The sequence below is a fragment of the Oncorhynchus mykiss genome, chromosome 1, assembly GCF_057628025.1.
Source record: "Oncorhynchus mykiss isolate SJ-2025 chromosome 1, ASM5762802v1, whole genome shotgun sequence".
NCBI classification, from domain to species: domain Eukaryota; kingdom Metazoa; phylum Chordata; class Actinopteri; order Salmoniformes; family Salmonidae; genus Oncorhynchus; species Oncorhynchus mykiss.
Window position 1 is genome coordinate 32833357 of NC_143022.1, and position 20763 is coordinate 32854119.

The window sequence follows — 20763 nt, forward strand, 5'->3', positions numbered from 1 at the left end:
TTCCCACTCTGACACATTTGTTTCTGTCCTTTATTTCACAGTCAGTCAGCAGTATTGTGATGAGTCTAAAATGTTTTCTTGTAGATATTGGAATCCCAGATCCAGCTCGTGTCATCACCACAGCCATAGACATCCATCTTCCCAACAATCCCAGCCAGCAGCCCTCGTCTCTGGTGAGTGCAGACGCAGCGTCCAGCCGCCTGCAGCCGACAGGCGGCTCTGTGAGCGAGGCCTCCAACGCCACCATGTCCCACTCCAGCTTCAGTGCCCGCCAGCACAGCATCAGCAGCCACACCCTTGGCTCCACCACTGACTGCAGCTCCACCGTCCGTGAGGCTTCCACCTCCACAGACTCCTACAGCGGCCAGCGCTGTTACCCCCCACCCTACTGCAGCCCCCTGGCCCTGGGCACACAGCCTGGCGCCAGAGGACACCCCAGCGCCGTGGTGCAGGAGTTGCTCTCCTCGCTGTCTGAGGACTCCTGTCTGGGCCAGAAGGGCCTGGACCCTGTCAACCTCAAACTGCCCAGCCCTGCTAGCTCCACCAAGACCAGCCCTGAGCTGGAGCACAGGCTCAACATCTACAACAAGAGGAACCAGGAGAGCCGGGGAGGCTTCCACACCAAGCCCCTCATCCACCTGCAGGCCAGTGAGCCCTTCATGGAGGAGAAGTACAGGCTGTCTCAGGCAGATGCCCCCATCAACCGTCTGCCTGAGACATAGGAAAGGGCTACAGGGGTACTGTAACTCTCAGACCGCACTGACTCACTCCTCAAAGACCCTCCTGAAACTCAATAACACTAAAGACATGCACTCAGAGGCCTCCTCAACTGGCATACAGCCATCCTCCTCATCGCCAAAAGCACCCTGGAACTGTGAATGGCGGCTCCGCCAGCAGCGCACATCTTCCATGGAGTACAATAAGGCAGTTTAGTGAACACGCAATGAACATTATCAGGAATTGACACAATAAATGAGTATATGAACAAGTCACCAAAAGAAACCAGCAATGGAGCATTAGCTCCAGCTAGGAGACAGCAGGGCTCTGCAGAAATGGGACTGGCTCTGATGCTTTTACAGTGCCTTCGGAAAGTATTTACACCCCTTGACTTTTTTCACATTTTGTTGCGTCATTGGCCTACACACAATACCCCATAATGTCAGAGTGGAATTCTGTTTTTAGACATTTTTACAAATGAATGACAAATGAAAAGCTAACATTTCTTGAGTCAATAAGTTTTCAACCCCTTTGTTATGGCAAGCTTAAATAAATTCAGGAGTAAAAATTTGCTTAATAAGTTGCATGGACTCACTGTGTGCAATTATAGGTGTTTAACATGATTTTTGAATGACTACCTCATCTATGTACCCCAGATACAGATAATTGTAAGGTCCCGCAGTCGTGCAGTAAATTTCAAATGGATTCAACGACAAAGACCAGGGAGGTTTTTCAATGCCTCGCACAGAAGGGCACCTATTGGTAGATGGGTAAAAAAAAAATCAATAAAAAACCAGACATTGAATATCCCTATAAATGATGCCAATAGTGACTTTAAAACAGTTAAGAGTTTAATGGCTGTGATAGAAAACTGAGGATCAATTAACAACATTGTAGTTACTCCACAATACTAATCTAAATGACAGAGTTAAAAGAAAGCATGTACAGAATACTCTAAAACAAGCATTCTGTTAAGGCACTAAAGTAAAACTGCAAAAAATGTGGCAAAGAAATTAACTTCATGTCCTGAACTCAAAGCATTATGTTTGGGCCAAATATATCATCATCATCGTCGTCGAGTACCATCATTCATATTTTCAAGCATGGTGGTGGCTGCATCATGTTATGAGTATGCTGTCATCGGCAAGGATGAGGGAGTTTAGGATAAATATGAACAGAAAAGAGCTAAGCACAGAAAAAATCCTAGACGAAAACCTGGTTCAGTCTGCTTTTCAATCAGACATTGGGAGACAAATTCACTTTTCAGCAGGACAACAACCTAAAACAAAGCCAAATATACACTGGAGTTGCTTACTAAGACAACATTGAATGTTCCTGAGCGGCCTAGTTACTGTTTTGACTTAAATCGGCTTGAAGATCTATGGCAAGACTTGAAAATGGATGTCTAGCAATGATCAACAACCAACTTGACAGAAAAACTGGCCTTCTTTAGACTAGTTGAGTATCTGGAGCATCAGCATTTGTGGGTTCGATTACAGGCTCCAAAACGCCAAAAACAATTACCTTTCTTCTGAAACTCATCAGTCTATTCTTGTTCTGACGAGTTTCAGAAGTTCTTTGTTTCTGGCCATGTGTGTAGATGGGTGAGAGAAAAAAATTATATTTAATCCATTTTAAATTCAGGATGTAACACAATGTGGAATAAGTCAAGTGGTATGAATACTTTTTGAAAGCACTGTACATTAGATATCATTTAGGGATGGGGCTGGGTGGGTGTGGAACTGGGTGGTTTGTCTAAAATACTTGATTAGGGACTGGAGACGCTAGACCGATCACCCTTAGACATGTAACAAACATAGTTCAAAAGTCAGCCTGATGTCTCCAGACCCCAACATTAAGTACAGTCCTCTCTGTTCGGACTGCTGCTGTGTACATTTAATCTGTTCAAATGTGTTGAGTTGTGTTCCTAGTTTATTTCTTACCTTAGTCTTTCTACATTATCAATGCTAATGTTTGTTTTCAAATTACGACAAAAAAAAGCTCAGTGAAATCATAAGCCAGACACCAGAACACTTGAGGAACATTTCAGCTACAAAATCTGGAGGGTTTTGTAATTGAAGCTGTGCAAAGTGTTATCAGGAGAAAACGTATTATAGGATAAACCTTCGATATGGCAAACTAACCCTGTGCACTTTAATGTCAACAGGCATTTTGTAAGTTGATCATGAAGGGAATTCATTGCAGAGTAAAAGCAATTCAAATGCAAACATGGTAAAAGAACAGTCATTTACAGTCAGTTTCATCATTATACCAAGAGCTTTTGGTATAAAAAAAGTTAAGTGAGGAGGCAGGTTTAGACTTCCCGAAGATGACCTTTGCGATGCTACGTTAAATACAAAATATGCATTAATAGGGATAAAAATATCACCTACGCCAGATAAGCAGATCATTATTTGTGGCATTTTCCTACCTACGTACATAAAAACAGACAGTTTGTAAAATGAGAGTGTTATTCTGTTGCCATTTAGGTACAATGATGATAACATTATTAGGGTCCCCAAAATAGTAGCTCCAGAAACCATTTAAGGCAGAGGTTGTAGGAGAGTTGTATCCGTGGTTACAGTCTTGGTACCCAGGTAAGAGTGGTGGGATGGCTGCTTAGCTGAACGCTGGCTTACTTGTTCAATGCTGCAGTCATCTCAGGCACAGCCTAGTGAGAGAAAAGAGTTGAAGATGGTTACACCTCCCTAACCAGGCAAATCTAGCCAGGTTGACACAATGAACATGGTGTATGCTTGCGACATGGAAATGGAGGGTTGAGCTTTGCTATAACTGTCAGTGTTTAGTCTCATGGTTTTGGGGTGACATCAATTCATTGATAAACCAATTAAAATCTGAGAGTAACTGGGCATGAGGGGCATGAGCGAGGGTACCTGACAAACTATATCAGTAGCACCCGAGTCGAGTGTGTCCCGGGGATCAGTTTTCAATTGAAGGAAGAAGAGAAAGCCCATACATTTTAATCGGTTATCCGAGGAGTGATCACATGTAAGATGATAACCAGCAGGTCACAACTCTGCTGCCACGAGCTATTACCAGTCACTTTTACAGAGTTTACCCAGAACACCTGGGCCTCTCACACACCCCCACAGTAAATAAAAGATGAAAAACAGGACACATACACAAGAAAAAATAAAAGCTCTTTCACCGAAAGCAAAGGCCCTCTTTTCCAATAGTTTGTCATCCCTCTGGCACACTGGCCATATGTGCCAGCCAGACAGTAGAGGGCAGCTAAGCATGTAAAGTACTGACACTAGGAAAGAGAAAATAAAACCTGAGAACCACCCAGCCACTTAAGTTAACTATCGATTTCTTTTTATGGTTTGAAGGAGAGCCGTCATTGCATCTTAACCGAGCAGTAGGCTCTGGCCACAATTCACCTGATTAATTCAGCACCTCAATAATTCAGATGCACATTTCCATTAGGAAGGATAATAATGTGTCTTGCAAAATGTATTAGGGAAACGTTGAATAGAATTTTCTGACTGTCCCTTTTGTCATGTCTTGGTTATTGAAATGCCTCTCTTGCTGATCAGGTATTCAGCGCTGTGCAGGAGGCTGGTGCAGTGTTGGGTTTGTTTCAGTCATGGCAAGGGTGTTCATTAATCAGCATGCTATCTCACCTTAAAAGAGATCAGACCCTAGTCAACCACCTGGAAGATGGGAGCCTCTGGGTCCTTGTTAATGGCAACAATAGTCTGCAGAATAAAACATAGTTCAAAATATCGCAACATGCTCTTTTTTTCTTATACTTGTGTATACCTAACAGAAGATTCTGGAGGGGGAAAAAAATCAAGCAAGAATGGTAACGTGCTGACCTTCATCCCAGACAGATGTTGAATAGCTCCAGAGATGCCAACAGCGATGTACAACTCCTGCAGAGACAACAAGGACAAACAAGCTTTATCAATATAATAACACAAGAGCTTGGTGCACATGCACATCTATGTAGTGTCAGTTGATTCAGACTGCTGAACACAGGTAAGACCATATTTACTGAGGAAATGTATTTTCAATCTATCTCCAGAAAAAGTCATTAAGAGCTGACCATGATACCAGAGGCCCTCATTGACACCCTAAGTCTGATGCAGCATTTGCTACGTTGTGTAACGGCTGGTACTGAACACCTTTCTCCAAAATATTCTTGAACAGACTGAGGTAAGTTTGGTCGGTGAGGCTTGAAGCAATGAGTGACGTATTTAAAAAGGGCAGCGGTGCCTTTAACCCACAACACAACCAGTTTTTCAATTAGTCTTTCAGAACAACACTGTTTGTTTAATTGAACGTTGCATTATGTTTTTCCGTACACAACGCAGCCCTGGGTTTCCATATTAGAGGATGGAGCTGTTCTAGTGCTGACCCTGACCATGTTATCTCAGAGAGAATGCTGGGGGTGGTGAAGCAGAGTGTATGACCCTCCACCTCTGGGAAAAACAGAGGCTTTCAGCGTAATGCACTGCCATATTAATATTTCAGTGCTATTTAATGTTATTGGAGTAGTCTCGGAGGAGCAGAGCATAAATTTATGAACACAAGTGTACTAACGACTAAAAGTGAGGACCAATATTTCACGATGAGAGGTACTGTCCAGCAAGAGCACGGTCCTACTGTAGCAGAGGGAAAACGACAGCTTTAGTTCTTAAATATCACTGTATGGAAATATCAGAGTACATGCATGTCTAGCCTATTTGGAGAGTCTTCTCAGAGTTCTTCTCTTTACGCTCTTTTAGCAGCTTTGCGGTTTTCAGTAAGAAGACCAGGCAGGCACACCAGCTGTTGTGTTGCTAGCTTTCCCTCAGGTGTCAAAACAACTCCCTACATGCAGCATGACTGCATCGCTAACTAGTCATTCAAGTGTGGTGATGCTATTGTTAACCAATTTAAAAATATATATATACACATATGTATACACACACACACACACACACACACACACACAGTGGGGCAAAAAAGTATTTAGTCAGCTACCAATTGTGCAAGTTCTCCCACTTAAAAATATGAGAGAGGCCTGTAATTTTCATCATAGGTACACTTCAACTATGACAGACAAAATTAGGGAAAAAAATCCGGAAAATCACATTGTAGGATTTTTTATGAATTTATTTGCAAATTATGGTGGAAAATAAGTATTTGGTCACCTACAAACAAACAAGATTTCTGGCTCTCACAGACCTGTAACTTCTTCTTTAAGAGGCTCCTCTGTCCTCCACTCGTTACCTGTATTAATGGCACCTGTTTGAATTTGTTATCAGTATAAAAGACACCTGTCCACAACCTCAAACAGTCACACTCCAAACTCCACTATGGCCAAGACCAAAGAGCTGTCAAAGGACACCAGAAGCAAAATTGTAGACCTGCACCACGCTGGGAAGCCTGAATCTGCAATAGGTAAGCAGTTTGGTTTGAAGAAATCAACTGTGGGAGCAATTATTAGGAAATGGAAGACATACAAGACCACTGTTAATCTCCCTCAATCTGGGGCTCCACGCAAGATCTCAAGATCTCGCAAAAACCCCAGAACCACACGGGGGGACCTAGTGAATGACCTGCAGAGAGCTGGGACCAAAGTAACAAAGCCTACCATCAGTAACACACTACGCCGCCAGGGACTCAAATCCTGCAGTGCCAGACGTGTCCCCCTGCTTAAGCCAGTACATGTCCAGGCCAGTCTGAAGTTTGCTAGAGAGCATTTGGATGACCCAGAAGAAGATTTGGAGAATGTCATATGATCAGATGAAACCAAAATATAACTTTTTGGTAAAAACTCAACTCGTCGTGTTTGGAGGACAAAGAATGCCGAGTTGCATCCAAAGAACACCATTCCTACTGTGAAGCATGGGGGTGGAACCATCATGCTTTGGGGCTGTTTTTCTGCAAAGGGACCAGGACAACTGATCCGTGTAAAGGAAAGAATGAATGGGGCCATGTATCGTGAGATTTTGAGTGAAAACCTCCTTCCATCAGCAAGGGCATTGAAGATGAAACGTGGCTGGGTCTTTCAGCATGACAATGATCCCAAACATACCGCCTGGGCAACGAAGGAGTGGCTTCGTAAGAAGCATTTCAAGGTCCTGGAGTAGCCTAGCCAGTCTCCAGATCTCAACCCCATAGAAAATCTTTGGAGGGAGTTGAAAGTCCGTGTTGCCCAGCAACAGCCCCAAAACATCACTGCTCTAGAGGAGATCTGCATGGAGGAATGGGCCAAAATACCAGCTACAGTGTGTGAAAACCTTGTGAAGACTTACAGAAAACATTTGACCTCTGTCATTGCCAACAAAGGGTATATAACAAAGTATTGAGATAAGTATTTGGTCAATAACAAAAATTTATTTTCCACCATAATTTGCAAATAAATTCATTAAAAAAAATCCTACAATGTGATTTTCTGGATTTTTTTTTCTCATTTTGTCTGTCATAGTTGAAGTGTACCTATGATGAAAATTACAGACCTCATCTTTTTAAGTGGGAGAACTTGCACAATTGGTGGCTGACTAAATACTTTTTTGCCCCACTGTGTGTGTGTATATATATATATATTTTATATATTTTTTTAATCTACATGACAACCTGGCTGCTCCGTTGCCAAGCTGTTCCCCGAATGTGGTACTTCCCTGAAATGCTACGGCATGACACCCCACATCTTAGGTTACATAATTTCAAAAGCTTAGCTGTGACATACATGCTGACAGAAAGAGTGAATGTCAACTAATTCCGTGCCGTGAGATTCTTTCAAATGTAAACATTTCAGCAAAACTATACTGATCAAAAATAAACAAAATAATTTCAGAGTTACAGTTCATAAAAGGAATCAGTCAATTTAAATACATTCATTAGGCCCTAATCTATGGATTTCACATGAATGGGCAGGGGCTGGTAGGGGCCCACCCACTGGGAAGCCAGGACCTGCCAATCATAATGGGTTTTTCCCCACAAAAGGGCTTTATTACAGACCAAAATAGTCCTCAATTTCATCAACTGTCCAGGTGGCTGGTCTCAGATGATCCTGCAGGTGAATCCGGATGTGGATGTCCTGGGCTGGCATCCTGGGCTGACATGATCTACAGTTGTGAGGCCAGTTGGACATACTGGCAAATGTTCTAAAACAATGTTGGAGGCAGCTTGGTTGACATTCCTGCAGTCAGAATGCCAATTGCACGATCCCTCAAAACTTGAGACATCTATGGCATTGTGTGGTGTGACAAAACTGCACATTTTAGAGTGGCCTCTTGTCCCTGGCACAAGGTGCACCTGTGTAATGATCATGCTGTTTAATCAGCTTCTTGGTATGCCACACCTGTTAGGTGAATGGATTACCTTGGCAAACAATAAATGCTCACTAACACGGATGTGAACAAATCCGTGCACAAAATGGAGACATTTTATTTCAGCTCATTAAAAGTGGGACCAACACTTTACATGTTGCGTTTATATTTTTGTTCAGTATAACTGGAGCAGTTCAATACTGGACATAACCACTATTTTAAGCTTGCAAATAAATAAATAAATAAAATAAATAAATACACACACTATTGTCAAAAGGGGTTCAATATAATAATTAATAAAACTGTTGTATATGTCAAATATAAATTGCTTGTTACCTCACATAACAAAAAGGAACACAGCTTTGGGCTATGTCACTCATAGGGAATAAGGGGACATTTGTAAAATAAAAAAAAGATGTCAGACAGACCAGACAGTAACACTGATAAGACACGCATGGTTCTGTCCTAACAATGCCTGAAGATAGTGATAACAAATTACCTTCTAATATTTATATGAATCCTTTAAGTGGTGTGTATGAAGACAATGAACAACTGACTGACAAATATGAACAGGATAAAAAATAAAATACTGCAATTCAAATTGTATTTAATACATTAAGCCTACATGACAATCTTGTCAAAACATTAGCAAAATACAATTTGGGAAGAATGACCTGATCTGGGGGTCTGAGCAGACACCCACTGCACTGTGCACTGCTCTTTAATGGATCAGCTAAATCATTTAGGAGCCTATATGTGCCATTAACTACATTTCATGGGATCTAATGTGTGGATAATCACAGCTAGTATATCCCAGTTGAACCGGATGATGGATTTCTTTGCCCTTTTAAAAAGGTTAAATTCCCATCTTTAGAACACTGAATTCCAGGAATTGTCTAGCAGGTCTTTGTCAAGCTGCGGGCAACTTGCACAATAATTGATGGGTAACTCCTCAGAAAACATATATTCGCATTTTAGAGGAAAAAAATTGTAAGTGTAGACCCACAAAAAGTTTACCGCCATCTTGGAAAATTGTGCAATATTATTACAGATGACACCATTGTGAGCACAACATTGCCTATCAAAGAACAGGATGAGTGTAAAATGATCCAGAGTTTGTCACTTACGGGGGCCACGATCTTGCCAGTCTGTCCAACCTGCATGTCATTGGGGACATATCTAGCATCCACAGCAGCTCTGGAAGCACCAACTGTGGGGGAAATCAATTCAAACCTAATGGACAAAAAAAATGCATTCCAATTTGTTCACAAATAATTTATCAGTTATTCAAATTAAGAAAGTAACATTTGTTGTCATTGAAAGACTTATTCTAAATTACCCACTTACCTGCAGCATTAATTTTGTCAGCAAGGTCATAGAGCAGCTTGAAGTTGTCTCCATTCTTCAGTCCCCTTCCTAAAAGGACGATGATTTATTTAAACGTTTACATGAACATGACAAATAAATTGATGTGTAAGGCAAATAGTATGATGAGCTGAAGGTGACTTCTACCTCCGGACACCACAACCTTAGCCCTGGTGAACTCTGGACAGTCACTATTGGACAAGGTTGCTTCCAGCCACTCAGACATCCCAGCGGAAGCAGACACAGCAACTGAAATAAACAACTCATGGGGATCATATTAAATAAAACTAACTATACCCTGACAAAATAAGTTATCCAGTCAGGAAATTAACTAATTATTTTAGAATGATAAACAAGAACAATAGCTTTTGTATGTATGCTTTTCATGTGTGTATCACTGCATGGTTAGTACTATAGCTACCTTCCTCTGATGTAGCACTGCCTCCATCCACCTCAGTGGGCTCAAAGGATGTCCCTCTGACAGTGAAAACCTTGACATTGTCATTACACTTGACAGTGCTGAGAGCATTTCCTGAGAATGAGACAAACAGTGATGTTTTGTTATCTAACTCTAAACCTCATGCAACTCTTCTGATGACAAATGGGAAATAAAAGTAGATAATTAATTTCACAGAATCTAATTTGGGAAACATCTTCTGGGCTCAAGGTTCACCATGAGTTTTCAATATGACCTATTTGGACATGACAATTAAACAGCAACGGTTTAAGTGGATAATGTCATTTTGATTCATTCAAAGCCCATAAGTGCAATTGAGAAATTAGGCTTTTGGGATCTAGTCATTGCTGGTATTGCCAAAAGACTGAATTGGCGCTATATCTAAAAGCAAACCAGTTCCCTATGGTACAGTACATGAGTTACTTTTCAAATTCATAAGAGCAGTCCCAAAGCAGTAACAAATTCAATTGACTTCCAAAGATAATATCAAACAAAATCCATTTTGAGTATCAAAAAATGTCTAAAGCACTCTAAAATGCATTGGTGAATTATAATGTGCTCAAGAATATCTTAGTAGTATACAGTGGCTTGCGAAAGTTTTCACCCCCCTTGGCATTTTTCCTATTTTGTTGCCTTACAACTTGGAAATAAAATAGATTTTTTTTTGGGGGGGGGGGGGGGGTTGTATCATTTGATTTACATAACATGCCACTTTGAAGATGCAAAATATTTTTTATTGTGAAACAAGAAAAAAAAGAAAAAAAAAAGAAAACTTGATCGTGCATAACTATTCTGACAGGTTTCCCAGTCCCTGCCGATGAGAAAAATTCCCACAGCATGCTGCCACCACCATGCTTCACTGTGGGGATGGTATTCTCGGGGTGATGAGAAGTGTTGGGTTTGCACCAGACATCGTGTTTTCCTTGATAGCCAAAAAGCTCAATTTTAGTCTCATCTGACCAGAGTACCTTCTTCGATATGTTTGGGGAGTCTCCCACAAGCCTTTTGGCAAACACCAAACGTGTTTGCTTATTATTTTCTTAAGCAATGGCTTGTTTCTGGCCACTCTTCCGTAAAGCCCAGCTCTGTGGAGTGTACGGCTTAAAGTTGTCCTAAGTACAGATACTCCAATCTCGCTGTGGAGCTTTGCAGGTCCTTCATGGATATCTTTGGTCTCTTTGTTACCTCTCTAGTTAATGCCCACCTTGCCTGGTCTGTGAGTTTTGGTGGGCAGCCCTCTCTTGACAGGTTTGTTGAGCTGCCATATTCTTTCTTTTTTGTTGCGGTGCCACATTCTTAATGGTGCTCCATGGGATGTTCAAAGTTTCAGATATTTTTTTTAGAACCCAACCCACAACTTTTTTGTCTCTGACCTGTTTGGAGAGCTCCTTGGTTTTCATGGTGCCGCTTGCTTGGTGGTGCCCCTTGCTCAGTGGTGTTGCAGACTCTGGAGCCTTTCGGAACAGGTGTAAATATTCTGAGATCATGTGACACTTAAAAAGTCCAGATAAATCACATAATTAGATTGCACACAGGTGAAGGTAATTGGTTGCACTAGATCTTATTTAGGTGTTTCGTAGCAAAGGGGGTGAATACATATGCACACACCAATTTCCATTTGATATAATTTTTTGAAACAAGTTATTTTTTTCATCTCACTTCACCAATTTGGACTACTTTGTGTATATCCATTTCATGAAATCCAAATAAAAATACATTTAAATTACAGGTTTTAATGCAAAAAAAAATTAGGAAAAACGCCAAGGGGGATGAATACTTTTGCAAGACACTGTAGGTTGGTTTGGGGGAAAAAAAATAGTTATATGCTTAAGTTCAAATGTATCTTCTCATAACACATTCACAAAAAGCTAGTTACCGGCATAGATGGTTCTGACAAAGGTGTCAGGGGCTTTGATCTCAATAATGTCTGAAATAGGAGCAACATCCAACTTGGCAGACACTCTGGGGGGGAGATTCTAGAAAAGACAGGTTGGTAAATAAGCAGGGATATAAGGCAATCTGTAACGATCAGCCAAAGATGCTCTACAAATAAGTTCCAGAAACCATGGCATGAATAAAAAAATACAGCATACTCATAACAGCTATATTTTTTTACACTAGGCTTATGAAACCAAATCCATCCTACGAAATAAATAAAGTCATCTGCAGGCAGATCGCTTTCCTAAGAAGTGACAAACGACCTGAAGGTACGTACAGTTGAAGTCGGAAGTTTACATACACCTTAGCCAAATACATTTCAACTCAGTTTCAAAATTCCTGACATTTAATCCTTGTAAAAATTCCCTGTCTTAGGGCAGTTAGGATCACCACTATTTTAAGAATGTGAAAATGGCAGAATAATAGTAGAGAGAATGATTAACTTCAGTGTTTATTTCCTTCATCATATTCCCAGTGGGTCAGACGTTTACACACACTCAATTAGTATTTGGTAGCATTGCCTTTAAATTGTTTAACTCGGGTCAAACGTTTTTGGGTAGCCTTCCATAAGCTTCCCACAATAAGTTGGATGAATTTTGGCCCATTCCTCCTGACAGAGCTGGTATAACTGAGTCACGTTTGTAGGCCTCCTTGCTCGCACATGCTTTTTCAGTTGTGCTCACAAATGTTCTTTAAGATTGAGGTCAGGGCTTTGTGATGGCCACTCCAATACCTTGACTTTGCTGTCCTTAAGCCATTTTTGACACAACTTTGGAAGTATGCTTGGGGTCATTGTCCATTTGGAAGACCCATGTGACAAAGCTTTAACTTCCTGACTGATGTCTTCAGATGTTGCTTCAATATATCCACATAATGTCCCCACCTCATGATGCCATCTATTTTGTGAAGTGCATCAGTCCCTCCTGCAGCAAAGCACCCCCCCACAACATCATGCTGCCACCCCCATGCTTCAAGGTTAGGATGGTGTTCTTCGGCTTGCAAGCCCCCCCCCTTTTCCTCCAAACATAACGATGGTCATTATGGCCAAACAGTTCTATTTTTGTTGTTTCATCAGACCAGAGGACATTTCTCCAAAAAGTATGATCTTTGTCCCCATGTGCAGTTGCACACTGTGGTCTGGCTTTTTCATTGAGGTTGTGGAGCTGTGGCTTCTTCCTTGCTGAGCGGCCTTTCAGGTTATGTCGATATAGGCCTCGTTTTACTGTGGATATAGATACTTTTGTGCCAGGTTCCTCCAGCATATTTACAAGGTCCATTGCTGTGTGTCTGGGATTGATTTGCAGTTTTCACACCAAAGTACGTTCATCTCTAGGAGACAGAACGCGTCTCCTTCCTGAGCAGTGCAACAGCTCCGTGGTCCCATGGTGTTTATACTTGCGTACTATTGTTTGTACAGATGAACGTGGTACCTTCAGGCATTTGGAAATTGCTCCCAAGGATGAACCAGACTTGTGGAGGTCTAGAATTTATTTTTTGAGGTCTTGGCTAATTTCTTTTGATTTTCCCATGATGTCAAGCAAAGAGGCACTGAGTTTGAAGGTAGGCCTTGAGATACATCCACAGGTACACCTCCAATTGACTTAAATGATGTCAACTAGCCTATCAGAAGCTTCTAAAGCCATGACATCATTTTCTGGAATTTTCCAAGCTGTTTAAAGGCACAGTCAACTCAGTGTATGTAAACTTGTGACCCACTGGAATTGTGATATAGTGAATTGTAAGTGAAATAATCTGTCTGTAAACAATTGTTGAAAAAATTACTTGTGTCATGCACAAAGTAGATGTCCTAACCGACTTGCCAAAACTATAGTTTGTTAACAATAAATTTGTGGAGTGGTTGAAAAACAAGTTTTAATGACTCCAACCTAAGTGTATGTAAACTTCCGACTTCAACTGTATATAAAGGGTCTTATAACCTTACTTTCCCAAATGCAGAAGCTCCAGCACAAATATGGGTGAAGTTGAACTGCTTCTGGGTTGCCAGTATAAGTGGAGTCAATTCCTCTGTGGAAAGACATGCAAGTTGCTGTTAACACCACACGCAAATAGATGTTTTATTTTTTATTACTCAGATTTTTAAGTAAGATGCTGAAGTAAAACTTCCAACTCATTTACAGCTTCAGTGAATCTATTGCCTGTATCTGCTTCACACTCTGGATATACATACCTGGCAGAGAGCCTTTGTAAGCATCATTTTGAGCAATCAGAACTGTCTTCACACCTAGGACTTTGCTGACTTCCTGTGCAACCTGAAGAGATGATAAATATACAGCAAATCAATCCCTTGAAGAAAACCACTAAGCGTCTAGGTCTGGATCCATTTCACTTCAAGCGCTATTTGACAGCCTCCATTTTAATTTAAACAAAACTTTATATACATGATTGCTCATGGAAGAAATAGTTGAGTTTGATATAATTTAAAAGGTTACAAAACAAGGTTGTCAAACTGCTTTATAATTTCTTGAAAACAAACCTCAAGAAATTATACATCAAACGTCAAATTCACGTTGTAGTTTAGACCCTACTTTACATCTGAAGTTTGTGTTGTGCCCGCCATCGGTTGAGACATTCTTGAATACAGGGTGTGTCATTTCAATCATAGAAATGTAATTCATAGAACGGACATCCCTTCAGACCACTGCAATTTAGCTGGTACACCATTGACATTTTTATTGAAATGTTAATTTTGAATTACTCCCATAAAGATGGCCGATGGTCCAAACACTGTCGAATGTCAGCATAAATGGTCATGTCTATTCTATTATTTCTATAATTGCAATAGGTTTCCGATGGAGGATTGACAGTATAGTATAAAATCAACAGATATTCCCATTCAAGTCAACATTCTTTGATGTGTGGACCTTGAACGGTCTAAATTTATCTAAAAAAACATGAAACCTACCCTGTATTTAAGCGCATGTTGGGTCTCAAACTATGGCGGGCACAACACAAACTCAAATATAAAACTTACTGTATGTGAATGACAAATCTGAGTTGTGTTTTTTAGCTAATTGACATTTAATGGGTAAACCCTGTTTGTAAGCTTTTAAAAATATATAAATCTCAAACGTTGATCTTTTCCCATAAATATTTGCCCATTGTAGAAGTGCTCAGAAAGTTACTTTTTGTACCTGAATGCCAAAACATTCATTATGCAAAATAGGTCAACCTTGAGCACTTTTTATCTAAGTGGACACATGTTTTTAGATTTTTTTGTTACATTTCATTTTCAATAAATGTCAAATCTCATTTACGTATGTGTACACCCCTTCAAATTAGTTGATTCGGCTATTTTCAGCCACACCCGTTTTCCGACAGGTGTATAAAAATAGAGCATACAGCCATGCAACTTCCATAAACAAACATTGGCAGTAGAACGGCCTTACCGAAGAGCTCAGTGACTCAACGTAGCACTGTCATAGGATGCCACCTTTCCAACAAGTCAGTTAGTCAAATTTCTGTCCTGCTAGAACTGGCCCAGTCACCTGTCAGTGCTGTTATTGTAAAGTGGAAACGTCTAGGAGCAACAGCTCAGCTGCATAGTGGTAAGCCAAACAAGCTCACAGAATGGGACAGGGGAGTCCTGAAGCACGTAAAAATCATCTCTTCTCAGTTGCAACCCTCCTACAGAGTTCCAAACTGCCTCTGGAAGCAATGTCAGCACAATAAATGTTCATTGGGAGCTTCATGAAATGGTTTTCCATGGCCGAGCAGCCTCACACAATCCTAAGATCACCATGCGCAATGCCAAGCATCGGCTGGAGTGGTGTAAAGCTCGCCGCCATTGGACTCTGGAGCAGTGGAAAAGCATTCTCTGGAGTGATGAATCACACTTCACCATCTGGTAGTCCGACAGACAAATCTGTGTTTGGTGGATGCCAGAAGTACTCTAATTACCTGAATGCATAGCGCCAACTGTAAAGTTTGGTGGAGGAGGAATAATGGTCTGGGGCTGTTTTTCATTGTTCGGGCTAGGCCCCCCTAGTTCCAGTTAAAGGAAATCTTAACGCTACTGCATATAATAACATTCTAGACGATTCTGTGCTTCCAACTTTGTGGCAACACTTTGGGGAAGGCCCTTTCCTGTTTCAGCATGACAATGCACCTGTGCACAAAGCGAGGTCCATAGAGAAATGCTTTCTTGAGATTGGTGGGAAAGAACTTGACTGGCCTGCACAGAGCCCTGACCTCAACTCCATCAAACACCTTTGGGTAAAATTGGAACTCCTAATCGCCCAACATCTGTCCGACCTCACTAATGCTATGGTGACTGAATGGAAGCAAGTCCCCGTAGCAATGTTACAAAATCTAGTGGAACGCTCTCACAGAAGAGTGGAGACAGCAAAGGGAGGGACCAACTCCATATTAAATGGCCATGATTTTGAAATGAGATGTCCGAATAGCAGGTGACCACATACTTTTGGTCATGTAGTGCAAGTATTTACACCCGAGGAATAGATCTTCAAGCCGATTTAAGTCAAAACTGTAACTAGGCCTCTCAGGAAAATTCAATGTCGTCTTGGTAAGCAACTCCAGTGTATATTTGGCCTTGTGTTTTAGGTTATTTTCCTGCTGAAAGGTGAATTTGTCTCCCAGTGTCTGTTGGGAAGCACACTGAACCATGTTTTCCTCTAGGATTTTACCTGTGCTTAGCTCTATTCCGTGTATTTTTAGCCTAAAAAAACCTCCCTAGTCATTGCCGATGACAAGCACCATGTTTTAAAATATGAAGAGTGGTACTCAGCAGAGGTCGACCGATTATGATTTTTCAACGCCGATACCGATTATTGGAGGACCAAAAAAAGCCGATACCGATTAATCGGCCGATTTTTAAAATATATATATATATTTGTAATAATGACAATTACAACAATACTGAATGAACACTTATTTTAACTTAATATAATATATCAATCAAATCAATTTAGCCTCAAATAAAATTAAACATGTTCAATTTAGTTTAAATAATGCAAAAACAAAGTGTTGGAGAAGAACGTAAAAGTGCAATATGTGCCATGTAAAAAAGCTAACGTTTAAGTTCCTTTCTCAGAACATGAGGACATATGAAAGCTGGGGGTTCCTTTAAAAAGGAGTCTTCAATATTCCCAGGTAAGGAGTTTTAGGTTGTAGTTATTATAGGAATTATAGGACAATCTCTCTCCATACAATTTGTATTTCATATACCTTTGACTATTGGATGTTCTTATAGGCACTATTGCCAGTGTAACAGTATAGTCCCTCTCCTCACCCCTACCTGGGCTCGAACCAGGAACACATCGACAACAGCCACCATCGAAGCAGCGTTACCCATCGCTCCACAAAAGCCGCGGCCCTTGCAGAGCAAGGGGAACAACCACTCCAAGTCTCCGAGCGAGTGACGTTTGAAACGCTATTAGCGTGCACCCCGCTAACTAGCTAGCCATTTCGCAATGGTTACACCAGCCTAATCTCGGGAGTTGATAGACTTGAAGTCATAAACAGCACAATGCTTGAAGCACAGCGACGAGCTGCTGGCAAAATGCACGAAAGTGCTGTTTGAATGAATGCTCAGTCAGACTGCTCTATCAAATCATAGACGTAATTATAACATAATAACACACAGAAATAGGAGCCTTAGGTCATTAACATGGTCGAATCCGGAAACTATCATCTCGAAAACAAGACGTTTATTCTTTCAGTGAAATACGGAACAGATCCGTATTTTATCTAACGGGTGGCATCCATAAGTCTAAATATTCCTATTTACATTGCACAACCTTCAATGTTATGTCGTAAGTACGTAAAATTCTGGCAAACTAGGCAGCCCAAACTGTTGCATATCACCTGACACTGCGTGCAATGAACTCAAAAGAAGTGACACAATTTCACCTATTGCCTGCTAACCTGGATTTCTTTTAGCAAAATATGCAGGTTTAAAAATATATACTTCTGTGTATTGATTTTAAGAAAGGCATGATGTTTATGGTTAGGTACAGTCGTGCAACGATTGTGCTTTTTCGTAAATGCGCTTTTGTTAAATCATCCCCCGTTTGGCGAAGTTGGCTGTCTTTGTTAGGAAGAAATAGTCTTCAGAGAGTTCGCAACGAGCCAGGTTAGCAGGCAATATTAACTAAATATGCAGGTTTAAAAATATATACTTGTGTATTGATTTTAAGAAAGGCATTGACATTTATGGTTAGGTACACATTGGTACAAGACAGTCCCTTTTTCACGAATACGCACCGCATCGATTATATGCAACGCAGGACACGCTAGATAAACTAGAAGTATCATCAACCATGTGTAGTTAACTAGTGATTATGATTGATTGATTGTTTTTTTACAAGAGAAGTTTAATGCTAGCTAGCAACTTACCACGGCTTCTTACTGCATTCGCGTAACAGGCCGCGTGGAGTGCAATGTAATCAGGTGGTTAGAGCGTTGGACTAGTTAACTGTAAGGTTGCAAGATTGAATCCCCGAGCTGACAAGGTAAAAATCTGTCATTCTGCCCCTGAACAAGGCAGTTAACACACCGTTCCTAGGCCGTCATTGAAAATAAGAATGTGTTCTTAACTGATTTGCCTAGTTAAATAAAGGATAAATAAAGGTGTAAAAAAAAAATCTAATAAAATACAAAATTGTTATGAAAACTTGAAATCGGCCCTAATTAAATCGGCCATTCCGATTAATCGGTCGACCTCTAGTACTCAGTGATGTGTTGTGTTTGCCCCAAACATAACACTTTGTATTCAGGACATACATTTATTTTCTTTGCTACTTTTTTGCAGTTTTACTTTAGTGCCTTGTTGCAAACAGGCTGCATGTTTAGGAATATTTGTATTCTGTACAGTCTTCCTTTTCCCACTGTCAATTAGCTTAGTATTGGAGTAACAACAATGTTGTTGATCCATCCTCAGTTTTCATATCACAGCCATTAAATTCTAACTGTTTTAAAGTCACCATTGGCCTCCACTCCGGCACATGAGTTAGGAAGGATACCTGTAACTTTATAGTGACTGGGTGTATTCACTGCTCGACTGAGGGACATTACAGATAAATTGTACAGTTGGGGTACAGAGATGAGGTAGTCACTCAAAAAGCATGTTAATTAAACACTATTATTTCACACAGAGTGAGTTCATGCAACTTATTGTGACTTGTTAAGCAGCTTTACTCCAGAACTTACTTAGGCTTACCATAACAAATGGGTTGAATACTTATTGACTCAAGACATTTCAGCTTTTACTTTTTAATGAATTTGTTTAAAAAAAAATGTAAAACATAATTCCACTTTGACAATATGGGGTATTGTGTGTAGGCTAGTGACACAAAATATAAATGTAACCCTATTTTAATTCAGGCTGTAGCAACAAAATGTGGAAAAAGTCAAGGGGTGTGAATACCTTCTTTAGACACCATCTGATCAAACCCAAGATTTAGCATACCTTTGCACAGTCTGTTCCAGCAACTAAACAGGGCACGTCTCCTCCTAGTTTCTTGGCTGCAGTAATAGCACTCAGCGTAATGGGGGTCAGCTTGTCATTGTTGTGCTCTGCCACCACCAAGGTGCTTTGAAACCTCTGGGAGACCAGACTACAGAGGAAATGTATTTTTCAGTAAATGGCATGACATAAGCGTAAACATAACTGCTCTCATGCCAATCAAACTTGAAAGCTACCATTACGATATGGACAATTCAGCAACATTGTGTAGTCCAATAAACAGCAAGGCATTGAATCAAACAGGATACTACAGATTCTGTTCAGGTGTACCTTTTGGGCGAAAACAACATCTAATGGGTATTTTTTGGAGGTCAGCTATAGCAGAAAGTGTGAGCTACATAACACAGAAGGGGAGGAAGGATCTGGGCCAAACCCTTCTGTAAACAAGCCGACATGACATCCAAGATATGCACTGGCTTATACAACATTTTGACCGGGAGTATCAATCCTATCACCAACCTAAAACAGGAACAGATATATCTGAACCTGTGTCTGAAAGACAATTTGAATTACCAGAGTAAAGGTCATTCACACAGCAGTCTATCCAACGTCACAGCACAATACAGTAGCAAATTGGGAGTAAATAGTAGCTATACATTAAATTATGGTCTTCATTGAAATTGTGCTTCAATGGCTTTAAAGTTATTGCATCATTGAAGATTGACATGTTTTTACGTTTCGTAACTCATTGTTTACGAGGTTGCATAAGCTAGCTAACTAGCTACAGTAACAGCTAGTTAACGTTAGCTACATTTTCAGCTAGCTAAGGTATGTGAAGCTGGCTGTGAGATCAAATATGATCCGATTTTCAAAACTATGCAATGTACTTTTTTCATATGTATTAATAAAGCAAGGAAAATCAATTAACCTTTCTATGGTTTCGTGCACGGGAAAGATAAGTTAGACATATAAGTTAGCTAGCATAGCTATCAGGCACCTACAACACCAGTTTGTACTATGTGTGCTTTTTTTGTATTTGCCACATTGCGAATGAATAGCAAGTTACTTAGCTAGTTAGTCTGATATAATCATTTGCGTGTAACGTTACTTACCAACTGTTTGAAATGTGTTTTCTTGATAGCTCTGTGCATCTTTCTCTCTGCTCCTCGATGCTCACCTCTTGAATGAACTCTGACAGGTGTAGAATGTTCTGGTTTGACTACAAATGTCTGGTTTGACTACAATCACTTCCGTTTTGGGTGGAAGCAGAATAACCAAAGACAGTACAGTGTGAAGAAAGGCAGAAATGTATTATCCAATAGGTGTCCGTGCGAGAGTTGCAGTGATGAGACAATACTGTAACTACCAATTGGATACCACAAAATTGGGGAGAAACGGGGTAAAAAAATAAAATCAATAAAAAATCCCTGATCACACAGGTAGGCGACGTTGGTTAGTTTAAACTCATGCGCAGAAACATGTAATCGGGTCTAACTCATGGTCTCCGCCAAACTGGGCATGTATCTAAAGCACTCCTTATATATAAAGTTATTTTTGAC

At 40.5% G+C, this 20763-nt stretch overlaps 2 protein-coding genes across 9 annotated transcripts in view; one reads left to right on the forward strand and one right to left on the reverse strand.

Annotated features, from left to right (window-relative positions):
- Positions 1-4461, forward strand: part of LOC110521024 (transmembrane protein 266) — a 79661-nt gene extending 75200 nt beyond the window's left edge. For both annotated transcript variants that reach the window (XM_021598466.3, XM_036975547.2), the window contains one exon: positions 85-4461. In XM_021598466.3, coding sequence (XP_021454141.1) covers positions 85-722 — 638 coding nt within the window. In that variant the 3' untranslated portion in view covers positions 723-4461. The remainder of the gene's footprint in view (positions 1-84) is intronic.
- Positions 1547-20548, reverse strand: LOC110521048 (electron transfer flavoprotein subunit alpha, mitochondrial-like). Of its 7 annotated transcripts, none has more exons than XR_016493486.1 (12): positions 20317-20548; positions 13949-14030; positions 13703-13785; positions 11699-11798; positions 11196-11276; positions 9787-9897; positions 9513-9614; positions 9348-9416; positions 9128-9233; positions 4557-4613; positions 4362-4436; positions 1547-3388 (listed from the first exon to the last, which is right to left on the reverse strand). XR_016493486.1 is itself a non-coding variant. In XM_090227414.1 (12 exons), the coding sequence occupies exons 1-11, from the start codon at positions 20353-20355 to the stop codon at positions 4380-4382; spliced, it is 864 nt and encodes a 287-aa protein (XP_090083540.1). In that variant the 5' UTR covers positions 20356-20548; the 3' UTR covers positions 1547-3388; positions 4362-4379. The 7 variants fall into 7 exon arrangements, 2 of the variants coding, with proteins under 2 accessions (XP_090083540.1, XP_090083569.1); XR_016493495.1 differs by having other exon boundaries at positions 9513-9627; XM_090227414.1 differs by having other exon boundaries at positions 9128-9210.
- Positions 20549-20763: the final 215 nt, after the last annotated feature.